The sequence below is a fragment of the Delphinapterus leucas genome, chromosome 19 (genome assembly GCF_059928025.1).
Source record: "Delphinapterus leucas isolate spDelLeu-1000000601 "Yukka" chromosome 19, BTC_Dleu_Yukka2, whole genome shotgun sequence".
In the NCBI taxonomy this organism is placed as follows: domain Eukaryota; kingdom Metazoa; phylum Chordata; class Mammalia; order Artiodactyla; family Monodontidae; genus Delphinapterus; species Delphinapterus leucas.
Genome location: NC_143147.1, coordinates 57,946,867 through 57,973,722, shown reverse-complemented (window position 1 = coordinate 57,973,722; position 26,856 = coordinate 57,946,867). Strand labels below are relative to the sequence as shown.

Genomic DNA, 26,856 nt, shown 5'->3' with positions numbered 1-26,856 from the left:
CACTATCTATGTAGTCTTGACAAAAAATTTTTACCTGTGATCAAGCCACTAGAATGTTTTAACTACCCTTTGCTGAAAATTCAGAATAAGGGTATGCTAAAGAACTCCACATGGATGCAGTCAGCGATTGCTGAAAACCCTGCAGTCAACCTGATTTCTTTATGATATGCAAGGAGAGAGGGGGGTATGTGGATGGAACCTACAGATTTAAAAAACAAACCAAAAAAACTCCCAAAACCTTAAGACTGGGAACCCCCTGTACTATATTTGTTAACTTCTAAGTGAGCCTTATTTTTTTTTCTAGAAACAAAGATTTCTAAGAGAGACAAACACACAAACCAATTGAAATATAGACTAATAAAACATTGAACCTTATTTAGATCCTGATTGAAACTAGAAAAATGATGAGACCATTGGGGAAACCTGGACAGAAACCTGGACACTAACTACACATTCGATGAAACTAATTGTAACTTGCTTTTTTCACACATGATGATACTGTTTATGTTTTTAAAACATTAACGAAATATATACAAATAACAACCTAAAATTATTCTTTTCTTCGGGCTGATAATTGAAGATGTTTTCTGAGAGGTGCTGACATAGATTTGAGTAATACAATGGGTTAATCTGGCAGCCAGTTAGGACCTCCTGAATTTAACTGATGGCGTTTGTAAAAAAAAAAAGTGGTACGAGCCAAAAACTATTAAAAAAGGTTTTAATGGGGAAAATTTTAAGATCCTGGTGAGGTTCTGGGACATGGAATATACTTGAATGTTTTGCTGACCTCTGTGACCGTCCCCCCCCCCAAGGTTAGGAGGAAGAAGGGTCCATTCCTGAGATTCCTGTGAACTGCTGGTGTTTGATAGAGACACCCTCATGCTTTTTTTCCAGGTGTATTTCTCATTTCCGATGGTACGATGACCATGCACAGACTTCATAAAATATTCACAGTGGACAGAGTTCAGCATCTCCTCTTAGCCCTGTATCCCCCACCACCACCCCCGGTTTGCTAGAGGCAGCGGAAAGACGCAGGTCCAGCACCACCGCTCCACAGGTGCCTCGCGCTCCCGACGGCGACACGTGCTTCCGACCCGCCGCGCGTGCGCACTGCCGCCCCGCCGGGCCTACGTGACGCCTCTCGGGGCGAAAATGGCGGCGAGGCGGCGCCGTCTCGGCCGGCCCGGAGCGGAGCGCGCGTCTGGCGCCAAGCTGACGCGCCCGAGCACTTTGGGAACGATCTCGGGTCGTCCCTTCGGGACGGTGAGCTAGCTCGCCCACAGCCGCCGTCAGACCCGCACGCCGCGGAAACCCACCGGGGAACCGGCAGCGGTCTCCGCGGGGGTCCCGCCCGCTCCGCCCCGCGTGCTCCTATTGGCTCCAGGGCCTGACCCGCCCCTTTCCCGCGGTCTCATTGGCCTAGGCAGAGCCCTGAAGCGTGGAGCCGCACCGCCCTCTACGCGTTCCTGTTGGTTCAGGCTTGTGGCTCGCTCGCTCCCGGAGCTTTCATTGGTCGAGCGGAGCGGCGAGGGGTGGGGCCGCGTCGGAGCGAAGACAACAAAGGGTGGCGGGCAGCGGGCGGCGGGTGGCGGTGACCGCGTCTCCTGGTGCTCAGCTCAGGCCGCGCACCCGGACCTGCCAGCCCCGCTCCAGATGAAGTGTGAGCACTGCACGCGGAAGGTGGGCTCCGCGCGCTCGGGCCGGGGCGGGGTCCGGGTCAGGGGCCGGGGCCGGGAGGAGCCTACGCTCGCAGAGCCTGGGGCCTCGGGGGCGTCGGGAGCCTGGCAGCTCCGAGCGCCTCTGCCTCCGCGTCGTCGCTGACAGAACCTCCAGGCGCCGGCCCTCAGCTCCCGTTCTCGGGGGTGGAGGCCGCTGAGGGTGGGCCACCCGCGCGTCCGGTTCCCGCTCCCGTCTCCCGCTCCCGTCTCCCGGAGGCGGCGTGACGTCGGGGCGCATGTCTATCCTTTCAAAGTACCTTCGAAGCCAAAAACCACCAGAAAAACCGACCAACCTTTGCTACCAGTCAGGGCACTCACAGCAGACACCATCCTTGGTGTGAATTAGCGATACGGTGATCAACAGTGTTTTTAGGGGGCTTTATGCTACCTAAAAACTTTAGTGCTTACAGTAACGAAAACGACACAGAAGTGCAGGAAGGAAACACGGGCTGGGCCTTCTGCTACCTGGGTAACCACGGTAACTGTGATAGCGTTACCCACTTCTAGGCTGTGATGCACAGGGGGGTTTCTGTTTGTTTTTTCAAAATTGGATCGTATCATAAATATTATTCCATCACTTGCTCTTTCTTTCACTCAACGTTATATAGGAGATACCTTTTCATAGCATTACACACAACCTTAGTTTGTTGTATTCCAAGTATACACATGTCCAGGTAGTCTGGCATTAATTTACCTGTCATGAGAGGCCACATTGCTTCTAGTTTTCGTTTGCTGCAAACAATGCAGGTATAAAGGTGTGTATGGGTGTGTTTGTATGTCCACAATTATAAGTGCTTCTATTTCTGTAGAAAAGGTCTTGAGACATGCGATGAATTCATTAGCAAGTATGTATGTTTTTTTAAATTCACAGAGTCAGATTAAAAGTTGTTCTTTCATATGTTCCTTTGCCTTTTCAAGGAATGTAGTAAAAAAACAAAAACCGATGACCAAGAGAATGCATCAGTCGATGTACCAAGTCCAGCCCACGAGAATGGAGAGGCAAGTAGATTTTTCAGTTTTGTATCAGCCTGTAGTAAACAGCTGCTGCTGGTTTTCTCCTCTTTGGGGGCTCACATCACCAGGTACATCATTGCTGTAAGAAAGGAAGAAGCAAGAAATGCAGGGGCTAAAAAGCCCCTGCCAGGGGCCAAACATGCAGGTCAGTCAGTTGGAGGCACACGATCTTCAAGGTAAGAGCATGAAACAGTGTCTCTTCACAGAATACACCAAGCCAAGACATACCATGTTAGGGACAAAGAAGAATGTTGTCCTTGGCTGTTTATTAGAAATAGAGCTGTAATGTTTAAACCTTCTTTTTTTAGTGAAAAGTTCTATTCTGTAAGATGGGATTTTAGGTAGGTAATTTATAAAATAATTCAGATTTCCTGATTCTGTAAGTTTATTTTTCTAATGGTTTCTTCTCTCAGTTCTTGAGTTTTTAGGTTTTCCTTAGCCAGTAGTGACAGTTTACAATTACTGGGTGCATACCCTGAGCTGGGCGCTAGAGAAAGTGCTTTATACATGTGATCTCATTTCATGCTCAGAATGAGCATTTCAAGTAAGCCCTACTGTTGTCCCCATTTTACAGAGAGGAGGATGCGGTACAGGGAGGTTAAGGTTATTTCTTCCCTTAAAAAGTACTGGTACTGGTTTTAGAAATGGAAAATTGGCAACATGGAAGAAGCAAGCAGCAGGTTTCCTCTTTAGTTTAGGAGTCCTAATACAACATTGAGTTAGACAGGCTTTGATCTGGTTCTGTCATGTACCAGTGCTGCTGTGTGCTCTGGTGACTGTAGGGCTTAGTGAGCAGCAGGGGATGAGACAAGCACCCAGGGCACTGAGGCAGAAGAGAAGCAGGGAGCACCTGCGGCCCTCCAGCCCCAGAGCATCTGGCCTGGGGCCTCCCACACCCACCCTCTGGCTACACCTCCTTGGACAGACATCTAACCCTGGGAGCCCCAGTTTCCGTATCAGTGACATGGGGAGTTGGGTTACTTCTCTCCCAGGGCTGTGGTAGCCGGGAGATAATGTGTGTACATGGCTTAAGTGGGCGCCCTGCCAGTACAGTGGGCGGACCCCCTGATGGGAAGAGCCAGTCAGGAAAGTGGCTACTGGAGTGGGCCCTGAGGGGTGGTGAGAACTGAGGGTGGGGGATATAGGGATGGGGTCAAAGCTCATCAGGCACAGGGAAGGTGTTAAGGGCAGGGAGATAGATTGGATGCATGTTTTAAGGCAGGTGGCTTAAGCTGACTAGAGTAGGGGAAGAATAGAAGGAAACTACTTGGGAGGCTGAGGGTGGTGAGGCCTGGGTGGGCCAGCCAGAGTGGCAGAAGCAGGAAAGGGGGCGCAGCACAGGGAACTGAGTGCAGTTTGAGCTGCATGGACACTGAGCTTTGCAGGATATCAGTCTGGAGCTTGGGAGGGAGAGAGCTCCCTGGAGGCCGAGATTGGAGAGGTTGAGTAGGGGCCTGACGCTGCTCTAAGAAGTGAGGCTGATTGGAGAGCAGGGCCAATGGATAGGCTTCTGCAGAGAATGCCTGTGTTTAAGAGGCAGCAGGAGAAAGAGGAAGGACCGCAACAGGTGGGAAGGAACCAGGCCTGGCCCTTGAAAGCCTGCAGAAGGATGAGGATGACGGGGTGGCGTGTGGCTCATAGGCCGGGAGGGAGCCCTGCTGCCCGCGGCGGCTCAGAGTGTGGTCCTAGGCGCCTCTGCAGGGGCAGCGGAGGCAGAACTCTCAGTGCCACTCAACAGTACCTATTAGGCACCAGCTGTGTGCCAAGCCATGTGCTCCAGACCCTTGGAGCAGCAGCTCTGGCCCCACCTCGGGGCTTGTTAGAAGTGCAAACCCTTGGGTCCTGTCCATACCCCCTGAATGAGCATCTGCAACATAACAAGGTCCCGGAGTGAGCGCTGCACAGTGACACCGGGGCACATGGGGAGGAGGGAGGTGACAGTGTGCACTCCTGTTCAGAGCTGCTGTGGACGGGAGGGCCACACCACCCCCACCGCGAGCCCTCTCTCACCAAATGTTTGAAAGAAGAACCAATGTACAACCATCAGGGGCTGTTGAAATGGCTCTAGTAGGCTTCAGAATATTCATATGTTCATCCACCAAATATTTATTGAGTGCCTTCTGTATACAGGAGATGTCAGAGAACAGAAGGGAATGAGACAAGGTTGCTCCCTCAGAGCTTGCATTTCAGGGAAAAGAGGCAACACATAGATGCCAGGGGATGCTGTTCTGGCAGGTGTCTGCGAGGGTCCGAGGGGTGAGCCAGGCTCTCAGGGAGACCCAGAGCAGGAAGGGCCAGAGTGGCTAGAGTTGAGAGCTGGGAGGAGTGACTGCAATGAGGGCCTCCATCGGAGGTGTGGCTTGTGTTCTGGTGGACCTCTGCCTAGGGAGGGAGCTGCAGGGAGCAAGTGGGCGCAGGTGCAGCCAGGAGAAGACGAAGCAGCCAAGGGTTATTGTCTTGGTGTCTAAGGGAGCAGAGTCACTGATGTGTGAGTTTGAGCGTCACAGCTCTGTGACGTGAGGGCCCTGTTGCCCACGGGTCAGCAGTGAAATACGTTAGTGCTAAGCCTCTCAGGGAGGCCAGTCTGCGGGCTTCCATGGGAGGCTTCTGTGGGGAGCCGTGGGACTGGGCGAGCTCAACGGGGAGTGCAGAGCAGGCCAAGCCAGGAGCCCCCAGTGGCAGCAGGGAGAGGCATGGGGGCAGGAGAAGCCCAGAAGTGTAGCTCTCCTCCTGCCACATTTGACGGTGCTGGCCTGCTCCCCGCATATTGCCATCCGTGGGACCCTGGTACCATGGTGGCTGCAGCACCTGGAGCTCCAGGCCTGGCCTGGATGTCTCAGGGGTTTTGCACCAGTTTTCTGTATTATGCTTGCACTGTTACTTTTTCTAAAGAAGCAAGTATTAAAGAGTTTTTGTTGAAGAATCAGGCCAGAGCATCATCTTTCTTTCGTAGAAAGGAGAATTCCATAAATTGGCTGATGCCAAGATATTTCTGAGTGACTGCCTGGCCTGTGACAGCTGTGTTTCTGCAGAGGAAGGAGTCCAGGTTTCCCAGCAGAACGCCAAGGACTTCTTCCGAGTTCTGAACCTTAACAAGGTACGGCATCCCAGGCGCTTTCTGGCGCCAGAGGTGGGTGGAGGTCAAAGTGAGGCATGAAGCCTCTGCTCGGACTTGGGGAGTGCATCTTGGCCCTGGCCCTGTGTCCCTTGCTGTAGTTGACCCTCTCCATAGCCCTGTCAGAACAAAACCGCACCCACAGTCACACTCCCTCATTGATGTGGGCAGCAACTATGGCCGGCACCACCAACCAGGCTCCCCTGGCTTGAGGAAGGCCTCTGAGTGCTTGGTCACGGGATGGTGTGGTGGCTCAGCTGCTGCCGCTCTGCCTCTGGGGCATTCTCAGAGGCAGCGCTTCTGTCCTCACAGGCTCTGTGTCCTGGGGCAGGGCTGTGGTCCTTCAGTTCATCCCTGCAGACTCCCTGTACAGACGGAACTACTCAATGTCACTTGTATTCCAGTAGTGACAGGAAGACAGGTGAAGGGGAAAGACGGGAAAGGCGGAGGCAGATGAGGCTGTAAAGCACATCTCTCTTCGCCCTCACTCTGGCCTGGGGTGTTTCTGTGCTCTCACAGCTGCTTCCCAGGAAGTGTGTGTACTGGCTCTACACACCGTGCTGGGCACTTTGGCCCACGTGAGGCCCAGGTTTTTTTCTAGGTGTACTGACTGCAGGTAACAAATTTTTTCTTTTCCAGTCTTTGTATATCTTATTTCTTCTTCTTATGGTATTGTCTAGGACCTTTAAATCAACCTGAAATAGCAGTAGTGATAAAAATAGTACTAATGTCAGGACTTCCCTGGCGGTCCAGTGGTTGAGGCTCCACTCTCCCAATGCAGGGATCGCAGGTTCGATCCCTGGTCGGGGAACTAAGATCCCACATGCCACGTGTGGCGTGACCAATTAAAAAAATAATAATAATAAAATTAAATTTAAAAAATTAGTACTAATGTCTTGTTTCAGACTTTAGTGGAAATGCTGGTAAAGTTTTACTATTAAATAGATGTTTGCAGAATCTTTTACTATTAAAGAGATGTAGATACTCATACCAGTCAGCATTTTGGCTATAGAAAATGGATACCCAAGTCAGACTAGCATAAAAAGGAAATGCTTAGTTATTTCATGAAACTGAAAGCTTAGAAGTGGGAGAGGTTTTGGGTTTGGCTGAGTCAGTCAGTCAGGGCTGTCATCAGGAAAAAGCAGTTTCTATTTCCCTGCTGCCCTCGGCTCTGGGCTCAGGCTGATCCCCTCTTGGTCATAAATCGGCTCCCTCAGAGGAGGTGATATTTGAGTGAGAATGAAGTGAGGAGTACGCCCTTGCAATTCCCTGGGCAGGGTGTCAGACAGAGGGGCAGGAAGTGCCGAGTCTGGCTCCTGAAGCTGGGGACAGACCGCCCTCTGCTCTTCCTCCTCCAGTAGCATTTGAAACTTGCACCCCCTTGTTCCTGCTTCCAAATTTATATTAGGATGCTGCTGCTCACAAACCACAGAAACCATGCCTGGCTGGCTCCGGCATCACAGGAGTTTGTGAGGGAGCTGGAGGTCGGTGTGTGCCAGCTTGGTGCCCTGATGGATTTGTTGGGTGTGGGTTTCCCAGGCGTCACATGAAAGTGAAATCCCATCCAGAGGAGACAGGCAGCCTCAGCATTGTCTCGCCTGAGCTTCGAGGCAGGGGCATGGGGACAGGACCAGACTGCCCTGTGACCAGTCCACAGGTAGACTGTGGTGGAAGGTGACCACTGAACACCTCTCTCCAGGTTTCTGCTTTTCCTCATTTGCAGGCAGTGTCTGACCTTAACAGTCTCTGTCATGATAATCCTGCATCTTCTCTCCTCTAATCCCAGGTCAAGGGATCCCACTGCTGACTTTCTAATGACCGACATGCTTGCTCATGCTGCTCCCCTGGGTTACATCCTGCGTGTCCGTGATGAGCCAGCACTCTTCTAAACTCAAATTGTTCATATTTTTCTAGGGATTTCTTGAACTGCCAGCGTCTGGTTTTGGATTCAGGGTGTGATAGCCTGGTTTCACGCTTGTTTGTTTGGTATTTATTAAAGACTTCACAGAAAATGAGGATCATCTACTACTTAAAAATTTGCTAAAATTTGCCACTAAGTGACCTGGGCTTGAGGTCTCTTGGGGGCAGACCTCAGGGCCCCATTTTCATGTATTTTCATTGTTATGGGTCATTTCAGTTATTTACAGTCCAATATTGTACATAACTTTTATTTTTCCTTTAAATTTATCCATTTTCTCCAGATGTTTGCATTTATGTATAATATCGATGTATATATTTCTGATTTAATATTGTTCTTAAAATTGATAAAATCTCTTGGAATGTCTCATTCTTTTCATTCTCGTTTTTTTCTCCTTTTTCTTTGTGCTTGCCAGTGTCTTGTATATTTTATTAGTTTTTCCATAAGGCATCTGTTACATTCTGTTTGTTCTAGACTTTTCACGAAGGTGTCTTACTTTCACTCCCTGTGTAATCACCACATGTACAATGTTCTTCTCTATTTCTCCTAGAAATGTGATACCTCAAAGCACAAGGTGCTGGCAGTGTCGGTATGTCCTCAGTCTCTGCCTTATTTTGCTGCTAAATTCAGCCTCAGTGTGACTGATGCATCCAGAAGACTCTGTGGCTTCCTCAAAAGTCTTGGTGAGGTGCCTTTTGATATTATTTATAGCAAATAAATTGGATTTAATTTGAATTTATAACTAGAGTTTTTAACTGCCCTTTTAATCTCTAGAGTTCAATTTTCAAGGGCACAGGATAGGTAAGAACTTCCATGAGAGTTTTGTGGAACATAAGAGGACCGTCTCTCTGACCCATGCATGGTAGGCTGGTGTCACTTACCCTCTTGCCATGCAGGTGGGTGTTGTGTTACGGCCGGGCTGGCCCCTCCAGGAACAGCAAATGACCATCTTAGGGCACGTAGCTGGGGACACCTGGGACCCACGCTTGCCCAGCAATGTCGAGTCGCCTGGCTCATGGTGGTTACAGAGGGCGTTTATTCGATGGAGAATCACATCTACGATGACTGGCATCTGGTTTCCCAGGAAGCTCTCTGAAGATCAGAGCAGGAAGGGAATGGGCTATGTCCTTTGTGTGAAGAACGAACGGTCAGTACATGAGGACTCAAATGTGAATGAATACTAGAGTAATACTGCCTCAAACAGCGATAAGAGTGCTTCTGTCTTGTCTGTCATGTCAGACTAGAACTTCCCCTCCAACCCAGAGTGTCCTACAGGTGGGCTCAGAAGAGGAGAACTTGAGCCATTTGCCAAATAAGAGTTTTTACTGTTCCTCAATGGATTTTTAAAGATGTAAACGCATTGGGATTACTAATAAAATAAGAAGACACGTAGACTAAATGTCCTTGCACTGGTCTGCCTGCCTCACTGCTCCGTGTTGCTTTCCACGTGGAGCTTTTTCTCAGTGCACTGCCTGCCACAATCAAAACTAAGGCTGCAGCTACCAGCGTGGACTCCTTAAGTCATCCTTTATGCTTTTAATCTTAAAAAGCCTAAGGTTAGCTTAGTTTTACCAGAGATCGAAGTTATTAGATGCTCTGTCTTCTCATAGTGAAAGGCCCTATTTTTAGGGGGGGGGATTTTAAAAAAATAAATAATTGGGCATTATGTGTTAATAAAGAAAATATATCCACAGTGAAACTGATATTTTTAAGGTAACTCTTTAAGGTGACACAATATTTATAATATTTCTTTTTTTTAATTATTTATTTTTATTTTTGGCTGCATTGGGTCTTTGTTGGGCATGTGGTCCTTCTCTGGTTGCGGCGAGCGGGGCTACTCTTGGTTGCAGTGCGCGGGCTTCTCATTGCAGTGGCTTCTCTTGTTGCAGAGCACGGGCTCTAGGCACACGGGCTTCATTAGTTGTGGCATGTGGGCTCAGTAGATGTGGCTCGTGGGCTCTAGAGCACAGGCTCAGTAGTTGTGGCGCACAGGCTTCATTGCTTCTTGGCATGTGGGATCTTCCTTGACCAGGGATCGAACCTGTGTCCCCTGCATTGGCAGGCAGATTCTTAACCACTGCTCCACCAGGGAAGTTCCCATAATATGTCTTTTTTTTTTTTTTTTTTTTTTTTGCGGTACGCGGGCCTCTCACCGCCGTGGCCTCTTCCATTGTGGAGCGTGGGCTCCGGACGTGCAGGCTCAGCGGCCACAGCTCACGGGCCCATCCGCTCCGCGGCATGTGGGATCCTCCCGGACTGGGGCACAAACCCGCGTCCCCTGCATCGGCAGGTGGACTCTCAACCACTGCACCACCAGGGAAGCCCCATAATATTTCTTTTTAAGAATAACTGGCTGCTTTTAAGGTTTAGAGCAGCTGCAGATATTAAAATTATTTGCTTGCTTTATTTTATTGTAATTATTGAGAGCACATTCTTTTGTCTTAGGTTTATTTTCCAATATTAAGAACTTATTTGCAGTAACGTGGATGAACTTAGAGGGTATTATGCTAAGTGAATTAAGTCAGACAGAGAAAGACAAATACTGTGTGATATTTCTTATACGTGGAATCTAAAAAAATATAATAAGCTAGTGAATATAACAAAACAGAAGCAGGCTCACAGATAGAGAACAAACTAGTGGTTACCAGTGAGGAGAGGGAAGAGGGGGAGGGACACTATAAGGGTGGGGGATAAAGAGGTACAAATTATTAGGTATAAAATAAGCCGCAAGGATATATTGTACAACACAGGGAATATAGCAAAAAAAAATTTGTTTTTTGGCCACACCACGCGGCTTGTAGGATCTTAGTTCCCTGACCAGGGTTTGAACCTGGGCCATGGCAGTGAGAGTGCTGAGTCTTAACCACTGGACCGCCAGGGAATTCCCTATAGCGAATATTTTATAATAACTATAAGTGGAGCATAACCTTTAAAATATGTGAACCACTATATCATACACCTGTAACTTACATAATACTGTATATCAACTATACTTCAGTTTTAAAAAAAGAAAAATATTTATTAAGAAAAAGATAGCTAGTTAAAAATCAACATAATAAAGGTATGCTCAGCCAGTTTACTCATTTTGTTTATTTTAAAGATATCAAAGAGCATTACAGACTGGAATTTAATTTAGCCAGTGAATTGGAAGAGAATACTGCTGGTACCTTGTAATATTCCATTAATTTGCATATGGAGTACGGTAAGTTGTTTGTGTACACGTAGAGGGGAAAAGAGGAAGCAGGAGAGAGAATATATATGTTTTATTGTGAAAAATGATACGTGCTGTTGTTTGAAAGAGTAAAGGGCACAGTCTCCTACTTCGGCAGCTATCGATGCTTGTGGAGTCTGCCCTTTCAGTTTGTCCCTGACACTCCAGACCCTGAGAATAGATCCCACATTCTGTGATGTGGAGCCGAATGCGCCTCTCTTCCCTGCAGGGGTGCATTATGTCTTCGATACAACAATCGCTGCAGATTTCAGCATCCTGGAGAGTCAAAAAGAATTTGTGCGTCGATTCCGCCAGCACAATGAGGAAGAGCCCACGTTACCCATGCTGACCTCTGCCTGTCCTGGTGAGCACAGGGCCTGCGGCTGGGCCTCTGGGTGCCTGAAGCACCTTTTCACATCAGTCTACGTTTGGGGGCAGGCCTAGGCAGTGGATGAGGTCAGGGGGTCAGTGGGTCTTGGGGAGTAGTTTCAGCCTTGAGTAGTTTTACATCGACCAACATATTTATTAAAAGTATGACATATTTCAAATGTCCAAACAATTATAGATAATATGAACACCCATGGATCTTTTGCCAGCTTAAATAGAAGTTACATAATAAAAAATATTTCTTTACGTTAATACTAGATTCCATCCTGGAGCGCTTTTTAAACCAGTCTTTAATTAGTTTTATTATATAGAGCTTGGTGCCTGAGGTAGAGAAATTTTATCACAGGTTTTTTAATTCTGGAAAAATAGAAAGTTTTGGAATAAGAAAATGTTTAAAGATGATGCGTAAGGGAAGGGAGGAAGTGCTGTACTGGTAAGTGACATTTAGTGAAAAAATTATTTCTAAATAAATCAGGTCTGTGAGAGCCCAGTTATGGTCTACATAATCTTAGGTTTTTGTTCACGTTTCTGTTTTGTTTACCTTTCCTCCCCCACCACGGTTCCAAATTTTTCTAGCATTTTACATGTCGCCCATCAATCATTAGGATTACAATTTAATAAAGTTGAACGTTGACATTATGGTTGCTTAGAATTTGGAAATACTTTCCACCCAGTCGTAAAACCATGGAAAGGAAATTTGCCATCTGTCCAAGAGGCCCATGGGTTGATTCATTAACTGAGCGATGTTGTTCAGCGGCCCACGGGCCAGTGAGAGGTGATCAGCATCAGGTGGGGCTTATTTCCGGTCTGTAGGTTGTCCTTCTGGAAAGATGACCCCCCACGTGGATGCTCCCAGCTCTCCAGGCGTGTCAGGCAGTTTCTGTATCCAGAGTCTGTGTATAAACTGACTCTAAATGCACACTTTGCTGGACCGTGGTGTCCACTTCTGCGTTTACGTCCTTGTAGGTGTTTTCGCAGCTGCTTAGGAGTAGATGTGCACAGCTGAGGTCTCGGGGAACCACCTGCCCCTGGGATCCCAGCACCGGCTCCTTGTGGGGCCCTCACTCGATGCCACACAGCCATTCACTGTGGCTCATTCCCACCCATCCAAGGAAGAGGCAGTATAAAATGACCCGAGCTCGGCCTGTGCCCCCAGGGCGGTGGTTCCAGACTTCCCATTCCACGTTCCTGTTGGCAGGATCACAGGAATTCCTGTGCTGTCCTGACACCAAACCTTCAGATAGCGATGGATTCCTTATGTGGGAGGCCCTGTTGGTATGGAGCCTGGGACAGAAGCCTCCACTCCTGGCAGGAACTAGCCCTGCTGACCTGGGTAGTAAGCAGGTGGTTGATTCCTGCAGAAAGCAGTGGGCCCTCTGTCCTTGGAGTGAGCGCAGCACTGGTGGAGACCTGGGCTGTCTGCTGTTGCTGCAGACCAGCCACTCCCCCTCCTCCAGCTTGGTGTTTGCTGCATTTGGTGGTCTCTCTGAGCTGCTCAGGGCTGTTTACTCGTGGGTTTGGAGCTTCTCCGAGTTTTTTTCCTAGATAATGATGCATTTTCCTTCGGGAGCTCTTCGTAGCTAAGCCAGTTAAAACTGTAACTGTTGTTCATGTTTATGCCACCTCTCAAATTCAGGGAGATGAGGTGAGATCTGGTTCGGACCTAACCCTTTTCTAGAATTTGGTGCTGACGTTTTGCTTCCCTGTGACAACTTAGGGAAATTAAAACAACACCAAGTCGGATGATTTGACCTGGTGTGCAGAATCAGGCTATAGGTGGTCCTGGACCGACTTGCCAGGCTTCTGCACACAGGGTCCCTATGTCCCAGTCATGCTTCCTCAGCCTGGAGGGCAGCACGTCCAGGCCGGGATAGGGACATCTGGGCAGGCCCTTGCTGCCCACAAGCCAATGGAGCACCACCTTGCCGACACACCTTTGCCCAGCGGGGGTGGGTGGGAGAGGGGGTATTGAGCTGCTCAGCTCTGGACATGCTCACGGGCCTTGGGCTGTGTGATATCCCGCCAAGAGCACTCATTGAGCTGAAGTGTGGGAAATAATCTCTCCAACCCAGCAGAGTGTCTGGAGAGCGGGAACCTTGTGCCAGGCACTTCTCTGAGCAGGTTCCCTTTCTGCCTTCAGAGAGGGTCACTGTGAAGAGGTGGGTAGTCTGACAGGGTGGGATTTGGGTGCCCTACCCACACCCATGCTGCCACCAAGTTGGGGGGCCAGCGGGGCTTACCAAGCCCCACGCCAGTGCTGGTGGCAAGTTCTGATCAGGGGTGCCCGTGAGAAAGTGCTAGCCTGTCTGGTGTCTGTGCCAGGTGCTGCGGACCCTGTGACCCGGTTCCTCCTCCTCATGCCTGTTTGGTCCTCTTCCCCGCCCTGGCCAGGAGGTTCTCCGGGGCCCTGGCTCCTGCCACCTGGTGTTCTGCCTGATCTTGTGTGAGGCCTTCACAGCACATAGCACAGCACCCGCAGCATGGAGCTGGGGTCTGCCTGAGAGCCGAGTCTGCATGTGTGGGCACTGGCGCTGAGACCAGGGTGCACAGGGGCCTTACAAAGCCAGACCTGTGGTGGGAGTGGCCTTGAGCCCACAAATGCTCAACGACCTTTGATAGTTTTTCTTTTTTCTTTTTACTTATTTATTTACTGGCCACGCCATGCAGCTTGTGGGACCCTAGTTCCCCAACTAGGGATTGAACCTGGGGCCCCGGCAGTGAAAGCGCTAAGTACTAACCACTGGACCACCAGGGAATTCCCTAGTTTTTCTTTTTTAATGTGAACCATTCCATGTACACATGCAGAGGCTGGGAACGAGGGGAGCCATCCTCCAGCAGCATTTCTCTTAGGGGCTTATGCTGGTGACCATGGACATTGCCTGAGTATGCTCAGGCCTGCAAGCAGGTGATGGTTGTGGTTTGAGTTTGTTCAGATGGGATTGGCTGGTGCTTGCTGTTTCTCCTTCCAGGAGTGGGCATGGGGAGGCGGCTGCCCCAGGGTTCTGGTGGGCAGCTTGTCTCCAGGCTTCCTCGCCCCTGCTCCCCCCCCGACACCCCTTTCATGGTGCTGTGGTGTGCACACCAGACACTGCTGTAGGCTCAGTAGTGTCACCAGACGCTCTCCTCACCAGGTTGTGCCCAGCGGGAGAAGGGAGCAGGCTGTTGCTCCTGCAGGTTGAGCTGCTGGCTGTTTGGTCCGCTGACCTTTCTGACCTGCAGTCCGCCCCGGAATCTATGGCAGCGGTGGTGCACTCACAAGGCATTGTGGGAGTCAGCGACTCAGGGGAGATGCTAAGGGCCATGCTGGGCATGCCGTGGGCACGCTGCAGGTTGTGCTGCTTGAGGTGTGGGTTTCTCATATTGCATTGTCCTAACAGTGGGCAATTACTGGGCTGTTAATTTCCAATAGGTGAGTGAAGCTGGGTAGGCCTGGTGGCCATTGGCTCCTGTCTGAACTGTGGCCGCCCATCCTGGCTATGAGAACAACTTAGCAGCTGGCAAGGTGGAGCTGGAACCAAGCCGCCCAGGACGCCACCCGTAGCTGCTCCTTCAAGCTTGTTCTCAATTTGGGGAGACCTGCTACCCCAGCTCTTACCTTCCTCTTGCTCTGTTCTCTCTGGTCTGGGGCCGAGGGAGGCGCGCATTCCTGGCACCCTCCAGTCTTGTGGCAGACGCACCTGGGATTCCCGTGGCCGAGCCGCTGAGGAGAGGCGGCCTGGTCAGAGGGAGCCTGTCACGCACTCCTGAAAGAAGACGTGTCCTGCTCTACTCCGGGTGAGGCAGCCACGAGGAGCTGACACGGGGCCCTTTCCTCCTCAGGCTGGGTCCGATATGCTGAGCGGGTGCTAGGTCACCCTGTCACCCCCCACCTCTGCACTGCCAAGTCTCCCCAGCAGATTATGGGATCCCTGGTGAAGGACTACTTTGCTAGACGGCAGGTAAGCCAGCCTCTTCCTGAAGGGCAGCATGCAGGTCAGGCAACGAGCTTCCATGTGAGGACAGGTGCTGATGGGAACTCAGGGCAAGCGAGGGAGGGCAGGGGAGGTTCCACCGGGCGTGCAAGGTGGTCTCAGCCCCAGGCCTTGCTGATTGAGGGGGCATCCAGACACCTGGTCACTCAGCTTCCAGCTTCTGGCATTGCCACCAATTCCTGCTCAGCCAGGGGCACGGAGAGGGGTGGCCTGGTCTCTTGGGAAGCATCTGGAAAGTCTGCGGGGAAGACGGCTGGGCGTTCATTTACAGTCCAGCAGCAGCTTGTTGTCACGATGTTTGGTCACCACGTGCATAGTTCAGGGGAAACAGGCCAGCTTCTGGCTTCTCCCTGTGAGTGTCCAGGCAGCAGGTCTTGAGCGAGGTGGCGCCGTGGGTGGGCTTGGGGGTGCTGCGGCTCAGGAACTTGGTCTGTGGGAGCCGGGTCTTGGACCCTGAGAAAGCACCAGGCCTGCTCCCTTGCGGCATGTTCTGGCTCCAGCGCATTAAGCTGCCCCCTCCCTTCTGCATGGCCCCCAACGTGGATTTGCTTTTCCTGCACAGAACCTGTCCCCAGACAAGATTTTCCATGTCATCGTGGCCCCTTGCTATGACAAGAAGCTGGAGGCCCTTCAGGAAGATGTTCTCACGGCTTCGAGGGGTTCCCGGGGCACTGACTGCGTGCTAACCTCAGGTGAGGGTGGGGCCTCGGGAAAGGCAGCAGGGGGAGGCCAGCCCCGCGGCCAGTGCGTGTCCGCGGTGAGGGCCTGACACACAACCACACTGGGGACACTGAAGCTTCCTCCTTCAGAGCAAAGCAGAAAGCACATGTGTGACTGGGGACATTGCTGGGGGACTCCTCGTGGAGGCCCTGCCCCTGGACTTGTGCAGAGAGCCCGCAGCACCTTCTCAGTGTTGGGATGGGAGTGATTCCCGGGAATCCTCAAGAGCCGTTCGGAATGCTGCCATCAGTTGAGAGGTAGATTAAGTCTTTGCTGAAGCCCAGGTGGGTGTACTTTAAATGGCCTTGAAAACAGGTCCCTACGGCATGGAGGCAGAGTGGCTGGCTCTCTGGCAACCTCCGAGGACAGTGGGTCCCCTGACCAGAAACTCCCCACATGGAAGCCTGTGGAAAGGTCCCCACCGCACAGGCTCCTATGGCGGTCATGGGGGTGAGTGGGGTGGGAGAGCCTCAGCCATAGCCCTCTGCTCACCTTAGATGATGGGTTTTCCTAAGAAGCACACTCGGGCATCTTTTCTTTGAATACAGTAGATTTTTACTCTTTTTCACAGATGTTCAGTCTTCTCACACACACCTGACACCACAGCAGTTGATTCAGGATACACCCTTAGTGTTAAGGGTTTCTTCAGGATCCCTTGTGCAAAGGGAGATACAAAAGTGGTCCTGGGCTTCCCTGGTGGCTCAGTGGTTGACAGTCCGCCTGCTGATGCAGGGGACATGGGTTCATGCCCCGGTCTGGGAAGATCCCACATGCCGCGGAGCGGCTGGGCCTGTGAGCCTTGGCCGCTGAGCCTATGCGTCCGGAGCCTGTGCTCTGCAACGGGAGAGGCCACAACAGCGAGATGCCCGTGTACCACAAAAAAAAAAAAAAGTGGTCCTGATTTTCGATCGGTCTTGTTGCAGATAACTGTCATCCTATCCACATGAAAGCTTTCCACTCAGGAAACAAAAACACCGGGAGATGTTTGTAGAAGCCCCCGTTTCAGGGGCAGAAGGAGGAATTAGACTCTTCCCTGGCATTTCATCAGTGTTACTTTGCATCTGTTGCCTGTGACAGGCATGATGACCCAGGTCATTGTAACCTAGAATGTCCTCCAGGGGAAGGAGGTGACACCGGGAGCAGCTCCTGAGGAAATGTGGGCCATGTCCTGTCACGGCATCTTATGTCGCTTCTTGGTCTGTAGGTGAGATCACTCAGATGATGGAACAAAGTGACCTCTCAGTGAGAGACGCTGCTCTGGACACTCTGTAAGTGGCTTTGCAGGGAGAGGCACCCTTGCACCTTGGGGGCCTCCTGTGTGACCTTGTGACCTCTGCCAGGTGCATGTCCCAAGGCCTCCCTCCTTTACAGTGAGGCCACGTGCCACACTGAGGCATGGGTGCGGTGAGGCCCCTGGCCTCGGGGGCCACTCCCTTTGTTGCCCCACTACGTACGACCCTTTGCTCTGCATAGAGCACGCGCAGCACCATGGAGTGGACACCAGCACCCCCCACTCCTGAACTTCACATGTTCCTGACGTTACACCTGGACCTACTGGGGGATGGGGGGGCACCTCCAGACACAGAGTGGCTCCCTCAGGTCCCTTTGCCCAAGAGCAGCAGACGGTTTCTGCCATCAGTGGTGACCCCAACCACTGACCGTAGTCTTGCTGCATCCTGTTCCCCAGAGTGTACACAGACTGCAAGAGCACACGAGGGCCACAGGGCACACACGGGCTGCGCAGCAGATCCTTCCGGCAGTGACGTCAGGCCCACGTGTGGCCCTGGTGTGGAAGGCGGACTGTAAGCATAGGATGTAAGCGACTGGTGTGCCTGTGGCCAGAGCCTGTGCTTGGGCCCAGGCTGACCCAGAGGCCTCGTCCTGGCCGGGCACAGATGGTGTGCCCTCTCAAGTGGCCCTCAGATGCCTAGTTCTCGTGCCCCGAGTTGTGAGGTTCTAAGGGTCGTACCCTTGACACACGTGCAGCCAGAGGAAAGGAGTCATTTGGGCAGTGGTGGGCGCACCTGCACCTGCAGGCTTCATGTCAGCCAGTGAAACCCAACACAGATGAGGTTTTTGCCCGAAGTCTAAATACTTGTAAAGGTTTTCGCGACCTTGGATCATAAAACTTAGGGAGTTGGATTTAATTCTTGCTGTCACTTTTCCTGCCTGGTGAGGTTTGGAGACATGAAGGAAGAGGAGGTTAGACGCCATGACGGAGCCAGCTCTGACGGATACCTGGCGCACATCTTCAGACATGCGGCCAAGGAGCTGTTCAACGAGGACGTGGGGGAGGTCACCTATCGCGCCCTGAGGTGTGTGGGGCTGGGGTGGCCTCTGTCTGTCTTCCTGTGTGGTCAGTGCTGCCTGTCAGGTGTAAATTCTATACGTAGGACCCCCGCCCTGCAAAGCCAGCTGCAGGTCCGGGAGGGAGGTCCTATTTATAGAATTTACACCAGTCAAGATCGAAAGGCCTTTTATGTGTTATTCACAGACTTAAATTTTGCTGACACTCCAAACTTAGACTGGAAATAATCCTCAAACCACAGAGGAAGGACCCTACAGATCAAAGTCTGTGCTGTTGATTTTATAGGAACAAAGACTTCCAGGAGGTCACCCTCGAGAAGAGCGGGGAGGTTCTCTTGCGCTTTGCTGCTGCTTATGGCTTTCGAAACATCCAGAACGTGGTCCTAAAGCTGAAGAAGGGCAAGTTCCCGTACCACTTTGTGGAGGTCCTCGCCTGTGCCGGGGGTAAGACTCAGGGGCCCAGGCTGAGCTGGGCACCTCCGAGCCCTGTAGGAAACGGGCCCTATTGGCCACCCCCAGCCTCACTCAGCTCCAAGGGCTTTGTGGGAGTGTGGATGCTGCCCTGGTGGTTGTGGCGTGATGGTCCCTCTCACACCCACATATTGGAAAATGCAGGCTGGGAGATGTCACCTTGGAAAACCTCTTGGGGACATGGTCCCAGAGAAGAGTTGCTTGGGTGACACCAGCTGAGAGCCGGCTCGTGTGGCAGCTGGTGTCGAGAACACTGAGACTGCCTGGTAGCTTGAATGGCCCCTACCTCCTCCAGCCAGATTTGTCAGTGAGTGATGGGAGAGACCCGTGTGATGGATGGAGGCCGATGAGAGGGGGTAGGGGTCCCGCAAGAGGACCTGCTGGTGGAGTCGGGCAGGAGGGAAGTGTGCGGCCCCCATGGCCCATCAGGCCCCTTGGTGGTGATAGAGCCAACTCGGGGTCAGGGATGTCTGTACCATTCTGGGGTGGGGGGTGCCCACAAGATACGCAGGTGGAAATACCTGGGTGGGGGGGACGCGGATCCAGGTGCGAGATGGGCTCAGGGAGAGGCGGCCCCAGTGCGGGTGGCTGAGGGCAGAGAGGCAAGCGCTGGCCATGGGGGATGGGCAGCCTTGGGGACCTCGCTCCAGGGACCAGGACACGGAGGGCAGATCCCATGGTCTGAGCGGAGGAGTGGACAGGAGATGAGGACGAGGAGGCAGCGGGGGAGCTGTGGGCTTGAGGGGTCCGTGCAGGCCCTCCAGGAGAAGCACCCCATACCTGCATGCCGATCAGGGTAGAGGCTCAGCAGGACTCACTTGTGCCCTGTAGTTAGAGCATCAGCTGGGGGAGCAGGAGCTGGGATCTGAGGAGAGAGAAGCAGCCCCTGGGCAAGTGAGATGTGAGGTCCAGAGGGCAGCTGTTGGGTGCAGCCAAGGGATAAGTGGAGGGAGGTTTGGAAATTTGCTGCAGCTTCTTTTATTTTTATTTTCACGTTTTTATTTATTTATTTGGCTGTGCCGGGTCTTAGTTGCGGCATGCAGGATCTTTGTTGCTGCGTGTGGATCTTTTAGTTGCGGCATGCTGGGTCTTTAGTTGCAGGCATGTGGGATCCTTAGTTGCGGCATGCGAACTCTTAGTTGTGGCATGTGGGATCTAATTCCCTGACCAGGGATCAAACCCAGGCCCCCTGTATTGGGAGCGCAGAGTCTTAACCACTGGACCACCAGGGAAGTCCTGCTGCAAGTTCGCTTAAATGAATTTTCATCTTACAAGTCATGACATCATCTAACACGTTTGAAAATAGGTAGCGCCAATACATAGGAGGCATATTCTTTATTCAGGCCGAGGTGTTAGGGTGTTGGGCTCATGGGTATCCATCCACCGTCCCCCTCCCCTGTGCAGCCCAGATGTGGATGCACACATTATGTAGACACCAGTGATTTAGTTGTTCATTAGTAATTTCTATATTCTCCTGGTTTTGATAAATTTCAAGAGAAACTGGAAATCCAGATTTGCATACATAGCCACTCACTTCTAAAAGGTTGGCAAGTTATTTCGGCTTTAGATAAAAACATTTCATGGATAATGTAAATAGGAGGGACTGTGAGCCTGTGACCGGGGTCTTGGGGCCCAAGGTCCAGCTCCAGGCTCTGGCCACGAGACATTGCACACTGCTGTCATTCCTCTCTTCCAGAACCATCGTCCCTTTAAGATGAAAGGTGGGGGACTTCCCTGGTGGTCCAACAGTTAAGACTCTGTGCTTCCACTGCTGGGGGCAAGGGTTCGATCCCTGGCCAGGAAACTAAGATCCCACATGCCATGTAGTGCGGCCAAAAAAAAAGGTGAAAGGAGGGAAAGAGTAAGCTCCCTTTGTTTTTCAGGGTGCCTTAACGGCAGAGGCCAAGCCCAGACTGAGGATGGGTGCGTGGACAAGGCCCTGCTGCAGAAGATGAAAGGCATCTACACTGACATCCCCGTGCGGCTCCCGGAGACCAGTTCCCATGTGCAGGAGCTGTACCAGGAGTGGCTGGATGGCACCGACTCCCCCCGAGTCCAGGAAGCCCTGCATACCGCATACCAGGGCCCAGGGCATCCTGCTAACAGCCGAGACATCAAGTGGTGAAGGTCGAGGAGGCTGGGAGGCAGGCCTGTCTGCTGCCTGAGGATGGAGGAGCTGCCACGTGTGGGTATCAGAGACACTGGAAGAAAACAGCTCAGCTTTTCTCTTACTACTTTGGTTTTTCAGAATTCTTTGCTACCCCCATTTGTCAGCAGCCCCCTCCCTCAGTTCGATGAGGTGCTATCTTCGTAATATGTATGTGATTGGAATATTTTAACGTGAGAGAAGGGTGCCCCAATTTGAGTTTCCTTTAAGACTGAAAAATTCCAAAGAACAAGAATGGAGTCAGAGTACTGTCTTCTGGGCTTAGTGAAAATCCAGAAAGTGTCCTGTGAACGGCTAAGACCCCAGAAATTCTGATTCACATGCCTCAGAGAGATTTGATGTGGAAATGACAGGAAGTGGGCAGGCTGCGGGGGTCTATGGTCTGCCCAGTTGGCTCTTATTTTTATCCACTTATTTTATTCTTAAAAATGTTTTTGCCAGAATGTGAATAAACTGCATCCTTTAGGAATCAGGGGGCTCATAAATATGAATCTGGATTTTCAGCTTTTCTGGAGAAAAAGTTCTGGCAACAGTGGGCCACATTCCTTACTGCTGTGGTGTCCAGAGTGCTGTGTAACAGCCGCCTCCTGGGACCAGACCCTCTAACTGTGGCCCTGCAGGCTCTGCAGCTTATGTCCCAAATTCACGCTTTCACATTCACATTCTTTAAGTGAACTCACCTTGAGGCAGAGGGAGGCCTGCGAAGGGTGATGGGTGTTAACAGATGGAAGAAGGATGGAGAGGCAGCTGCCCTGCTCAGGCTAGGCTGTGTGGTCGGCAGTCAGCCTCCTCCATCCTTCCCTGGGTGGGGTCAGGCAGGTGACGGCCCTTCTGACCCTGAACTTGGGTGAGGCAGCTTCCTGATGGTCCAGCCTCTCCTTGTTCTCCTCCCCGGTGTCCTTCCCACACTCCGTGGGCCTGGCTCGTCCACAGGGCTCGGTGAAGCCTCCGTGGCTCCTGACAGGACTCCCCCACCTGGCATGTAGTGCTCATGTGAGCTCGCCTTAAAGAAAGGTGGAAGAGAGCAGTTTACCCACAAACAGAAAGGGCTAGCAAAGAATTGGAAATTATGGAATCATGGAACTCCATGTCAGGGCTCATCCTGTGAAACAAAGACTTCTGTGGATAGGCCTCCAGTGGTTGTTCAAAGCACTTGAATTTTGTTATCATGGGTGGTGACGTTCTTCTTGGATCCCTCAGTGCTGTAAGCCTGAGCTGTTAGATTTCCTTCATCTACTCTATGTTGTATTGTACCTGTATACCTATCTGGGTTGACAGCTGGATATAATGTGTGAAATTGTATATTTTTTCCTTTCAACCTATATACAATTGAGTTTCTATCCTCTACAGTAACTGATTATGGAATAAACACTTGAAGAGTGTCTGAGTGTGGAGAGTGCGTGAACCAGATGCTGACTCCCCAGCCAGGGGCCTGCGTGTGCCCTCCCTCACCAGCCCCACCCAGGCTACTCCCTCGTGCTTTGGGAGCCAGCACCACCCTGGAGCAGGGGAGCGTCTTTGCCCGAAGCCCTCTGTGGGCCAGGGATGCCAGGAGTCCGGTGGGGCTGCTCTTCTTGCTTCAAAAGCCACCTCTTCCAGCTACAACAAAAACACGCCCCCCCCAGGCTGGGGGACGGGGCGTTCGCACATGCGGCGTCAGGTCCTACCCACAGCTGACCTTTGGTTACAGCCGCATGAGAGGAAAGTGGAATGAGGATTGGTTTTACTTCGTTATAACTCAAGTGATATGAGCAGTCACAGTGAGGGGTGGCACCACGATCGGGCAGGGGGTGTCTGCTAGTGAGCAGTGCTATCCTGGCATGAGGAGGGGAACGGAATAGGTCCAGATTCGTGTCACACCCAGCAGCTGCCCTACAGGAGTGCTGTTGTCTGAGTCCTGGTGCCACTGATACCTCCAGTGGACCGTGATCATGTCCTGTAGGTGTGTGTATGTCGGTCATCCTGGTGAATAGCTGTTCTCTAGTGCCCTTGCTCTGGACCATATCCGAGCCCAGATTTCTCAATTCCATTTCCTCCAGGCCTGTCCGCTTGGTCCAATTCCAGCCAGTGTAGATAGTGGTGCTTCCTCCTCAGCTTTGCTGGAGTAAGGATTGGAGTTCATGCACCGCCCACACATCAGTTTGATGCTGGCCTAGGGTGTGAGGCAAGGGCACTGCCTGTTATAGGCTCTTAAGTTCTGCCACTGACTTAAAGGGAAGCCCAAGCCTGGCTTTTTAACTGAGAAAAAGTGTCTTTTCCGTGTCCCTGTAAAAAGTGTTCCACGTTAGTTTTACATGGATGTTTCCAAAAGCTTGATGAAAGAACTCAAGCACAGCGTTCTAAGAGTGAAGGGTAGTTACACTCAGTGAGTCATGCAAGTAGTGAATTGTATGAGACATAAAGCACTAGCATTTCTAAGGCTACATTGACGCTGCCCAAAGCCTAGATTTCTTGAAGGAAAAACTGTCTTTCTTACCGTCTCCTTGTAAAGACTTCCTTTTAAATTAAATTTATAGGGCTTCCCTGGTGGCGCAGTGGTTGAGAGTCTGCCTGCTGATGCAGGGGACACGGGTTCATGCCCCGGTCCAGGAAGATCCCACGTGCCACGGAGCGGCTAGGCCTGTGAGCCATGGCCGCTGAGCCTGCCTGTCCAGAGCCTGTGCTCCGCAACGGGAGAGGCCACAACAATGAGAGGCCCACGTACAGCAAAAAAAAAAAGAAAAAATTAAATTTATATAGACTTTTCTTACAAGCTTCATGAAAACTTTTAGGCACAATGTTCTTTGAGTGAAAGGTAATTATTTTCAAGCCGTACGTTTTAAAGACAAGGAGAGCAGGTACTAGAACGGAAGTCTGATTTTTAAATTGAAATCAAATTGCACATACACATACATGCACGTGTGCACACATGTATATGTGTGCGTGCACGTGTGTGCATATATACACTGCATAACTATGTGCACATACCCGTGCACACAATACACGGACATATGCATGCACACATACATACGGGCATGTGTGTATGCGCATACACGTGCATGTGTACACATACACGATGACGTTACTGTATGTGTGCGCATACACAGGCATATGTACGTGCACACGCACATATACATGTGCACACAGACATGCACATGTAAGCATATAAGCACATATACATATATACACATACATAAGCATATACTTGGGCACACGACCTATGAAGTATTGGTATCTATGAGAAGAGCAGGTGCACTTGTGGGCAGTGTCACTCTCAAGAGCCTTTCCTATGACAGTAGCCGCCCAGGGGCCCAATGGGCAGTACCTGAATGGACCCTTTTCTGCATTTGCATGAAGAGTAAACAGTCCGCACTGAAGCTCATCAGTGGAGAAGATTAAGTAATTGTCTGTTCTGACATGGGATTCTAGAGGTTAAATGTGCATGATGGGACATCTCAGAACTAGCGTATGAGCCCCTTTGGTCTCCTTTTTAAATTTTGTTTTTTATTTTAATTTTTTTTGTCTGTGCTGTGCGGCTTGTGGGATCCTAGTTCCCTGACCAAGGAATCAAACCAGGGCTCTCACCAGTGAAAGCTTGGAGTCCCAACCACTGGACCGCCAGGCAATTCCCCTAGTCTCCTTTTTTTAAAGCCAAACTTGGGGGGCAGGACGGGAGGAAGGACATTAAAAAGAACAAGGAGATCAGGAAATCCCTAACGTGGCTCCCTCTGGGGTGGGAGGGAGGGGAACATTGGTGATCAGGTGGACTGCCAGGGTCTCAGAGTTACCACGTATCCTGTGCCAGACTATGTCCCTGTGTCCCACTGCTCGGGACGCAAGAGAAGGAGACAAAATGGTCCCAGGCAAAGCAGGTTCTACCGAGATTTGAACTTGAATCTCTGGATTCAAAGTCCAGAGAGCTAACCATTACACCTTAGAACCATATGCCACTGTGTCCCTTTGCTGGCCACCCTTGGTCTAAGTGCCCCTGGGAAGGGACATAAAGGGTCCACAGGTCCCACTGAGATTTCAACTCAGATCCCTGGACTCAGAGTCCAGAGTGCTAACCGTTACATCATAGAACTAGCTGCCACCCCCAGACACCAGGGTCCACAGGCGGACCTTGCCCCACAGCTGGGGACCCAAAAGCCAGATATAGCAGGCAAAAGTGTAAGCTCATAGCAGAGGATGGTTTCGATCCATCGACCTCTGGGTTATGGGCCCAGCACGCTCCCGCTGCGCCACTCTGCTGTACTGTCCTTCCCTCTGAGCCTGCCTGTAACAAGCCCTACAGCCTCCCTGGGGTACAGCCCAGAAGACAAAAGAAAAGGGGGGGGGGAGGGAGTCTCCTGCAAGTGCCCTTTTAAGAATAATGTGGATTTTTGCTCTCCCTCCCTCAACTTCTTACCCAGAGAAATCTCTGAATTCACGTCCTTTTCTGCTGTTTAAAAAAAGTCAAGAAACACAAGCTTCAGCCCAGAGTGTCTTTGGACAATGGTGGCAGGTTCTGTATTGCAGCGATGCTGGTTGGATTTCGGAAAAGAACAAAAGCAACGTTTCTCCCCATCATTTGAAAAAGACTCCTAATTTGTCCCAATTATCAATAAACTATCCTTTTAATTCGGCTTCTTCTCTTGACCTACTTCTTCCCCATGGCCAAGGAAGCTGTTTTTTCCATACAAAACTGCTTAAAATTAAAGTGTTATGAAATCTTGCTGTTCAGCTTTATAATTTGAAGAAAAAAATAAAAATAACTTTGCATTTCAAAGAAGTAGAAACTATTCCCCCAAGAACATTCCGGAAATAAATCCTTTGGGGGGAAAAATCGCTGAATTTGAGCTGAACCTTTTCATGTAAAAAGTGTCCATGGAACCTGCCGTTGCAGATAGCAGGGTGTCTCCTCTCTCAAGCCAACAGAATCATCAGGAAAAAGAAACAAAGAGACTGAAACTGCTGGAGTTCTATGGCCAGACTATGAACACCAGGACATTCAAAGGACATGGAACTATTTCTCTTTTTTTTAAACTTTTTATTTTATATTGGAGTAGAGTTGATTAACACTGTTGTGATAGTTTCAGGTGTACAGCAAAGTGATTCAGTTATACATATACATGTATCTATCATTTTTTTCAAATTCTTTTCCTATTTAGGTTGTTACATAATATTGAGCAGAGTTCCCTGTGCTGTACAGTAGGTCCTTGTTGGTTATCTGTTTTAAACATAGCAGTGTGTACATGTCAGTCCCCAGCTCCCTAACTATCCCTCCCCACCACCCTTCCCCCACTGGTAACCATCAGTTCATTCTCTAAGTCTGTTTCTGTTTTATAAATAAGTTCATTTGTATCATTTTTCTTAGCTTCTGCGATATTTGTCTTTATCTGTCTGACTTACTTCACTCAGTATGACCATCTCTAGGGTCCATCCATGTTGCTGCAAATGAGATTATTTCATTCTTTTTAATGGCTGAGCAATATTCCATTGTATATATGTACCACATCTTCTTTACCCACTCATCTGTTGATGGACATTTAGGTTGCTTCCATTTCTTGGCTATTGTAAACACTGCTGCAATGAACATTGGGGTGCATGGAACTATTTCTACAAGCAGGGTTAAATGAAGCCACAGGCACGGTATGCAGTCCAACACTGGCCACAGTGCTGAGCCGTCAGAATCCCAAAGCCTGGAAGCTGGAGTTCCTGGACCCAATGAGAACAGGAGCTGTGGCCTTCTTCCCTAGCAGGCTGTGGACCTTCAGCTAGGCAGGGAAGAACTGAGGAATACCCAGGCCTTCTCCCCCCTCCCCCAACCTCTAATCTCCTTACCAGTGCCTCTCATTGGCTGCAGCCACTCAGCTCTCTTGCCCTCCAGCTTCCTGTT

The 26,856-nt window shown here is 50.7% G+C and overlaps 1 protein-coding gene and 1 non-coding gene across 6 annotated transcripts; one reads left to right on the top strand and one right to left on the bottom strand.

Moving 5' to 3' along the window:
* Positions 1-1,146: 1,146 nt before the first annotated feature.
* NARF (nuclear prelamin A recognition factor) lies at positions 1,147-22,381 on the top strand. 5 transcript variants are annotated; one of them, XM_089901490.1, is made up of 11 exons: positions 1,147-1,263; positions 2,637-2,717; positions 5,686-5,829; positions 8,316-8,448; positions 11,206-11,340; positions 15,183-15,301; positions 15,897-16,026; positions 17,259-17,322; positions 18,232-18,369; positions 18,648-18,805; positions 20,716-22,381. In XM_089901490.1, the coding sequence occupies exons 1-11, from the start codon at positions 1,153-1,155 to the stop codon at positions 20,955-20,957; spliced, it is 1,455 nt and encodes a 484-aa protein (XP_089757616.1). In that variant the 5' UTR covers positions 1,147-1,152; the 3' UTR covers positions 20,958-22,381. The 5 variants fall into 5 exon arrangements, with proteins under 5 accessions (XP_089757616.1, XP_089757618.1, XP_089757619.1 ...); XM_022589235.3 differs by lacking the exon at positions 1,147-1,263 and adding an exon at positions 1,495-1,680; XM_089901492.1 differs by lacking the exon at positions 5,686-5,829.
* A 2,776-nt stretch (positions 22,382-25,157) lies between these two features.
* TRNAM-CAU (transfer RNA methionine (anticodon CAU)) lies at positions 25,158-25,229 on the bottom strand. The gene has a single exon. It is a non-coding gene; the product is annotated as a tRNA-Met (tRNA).
* Positions 25,230-26,856: the final 1,627 nt, after the last annotated feature.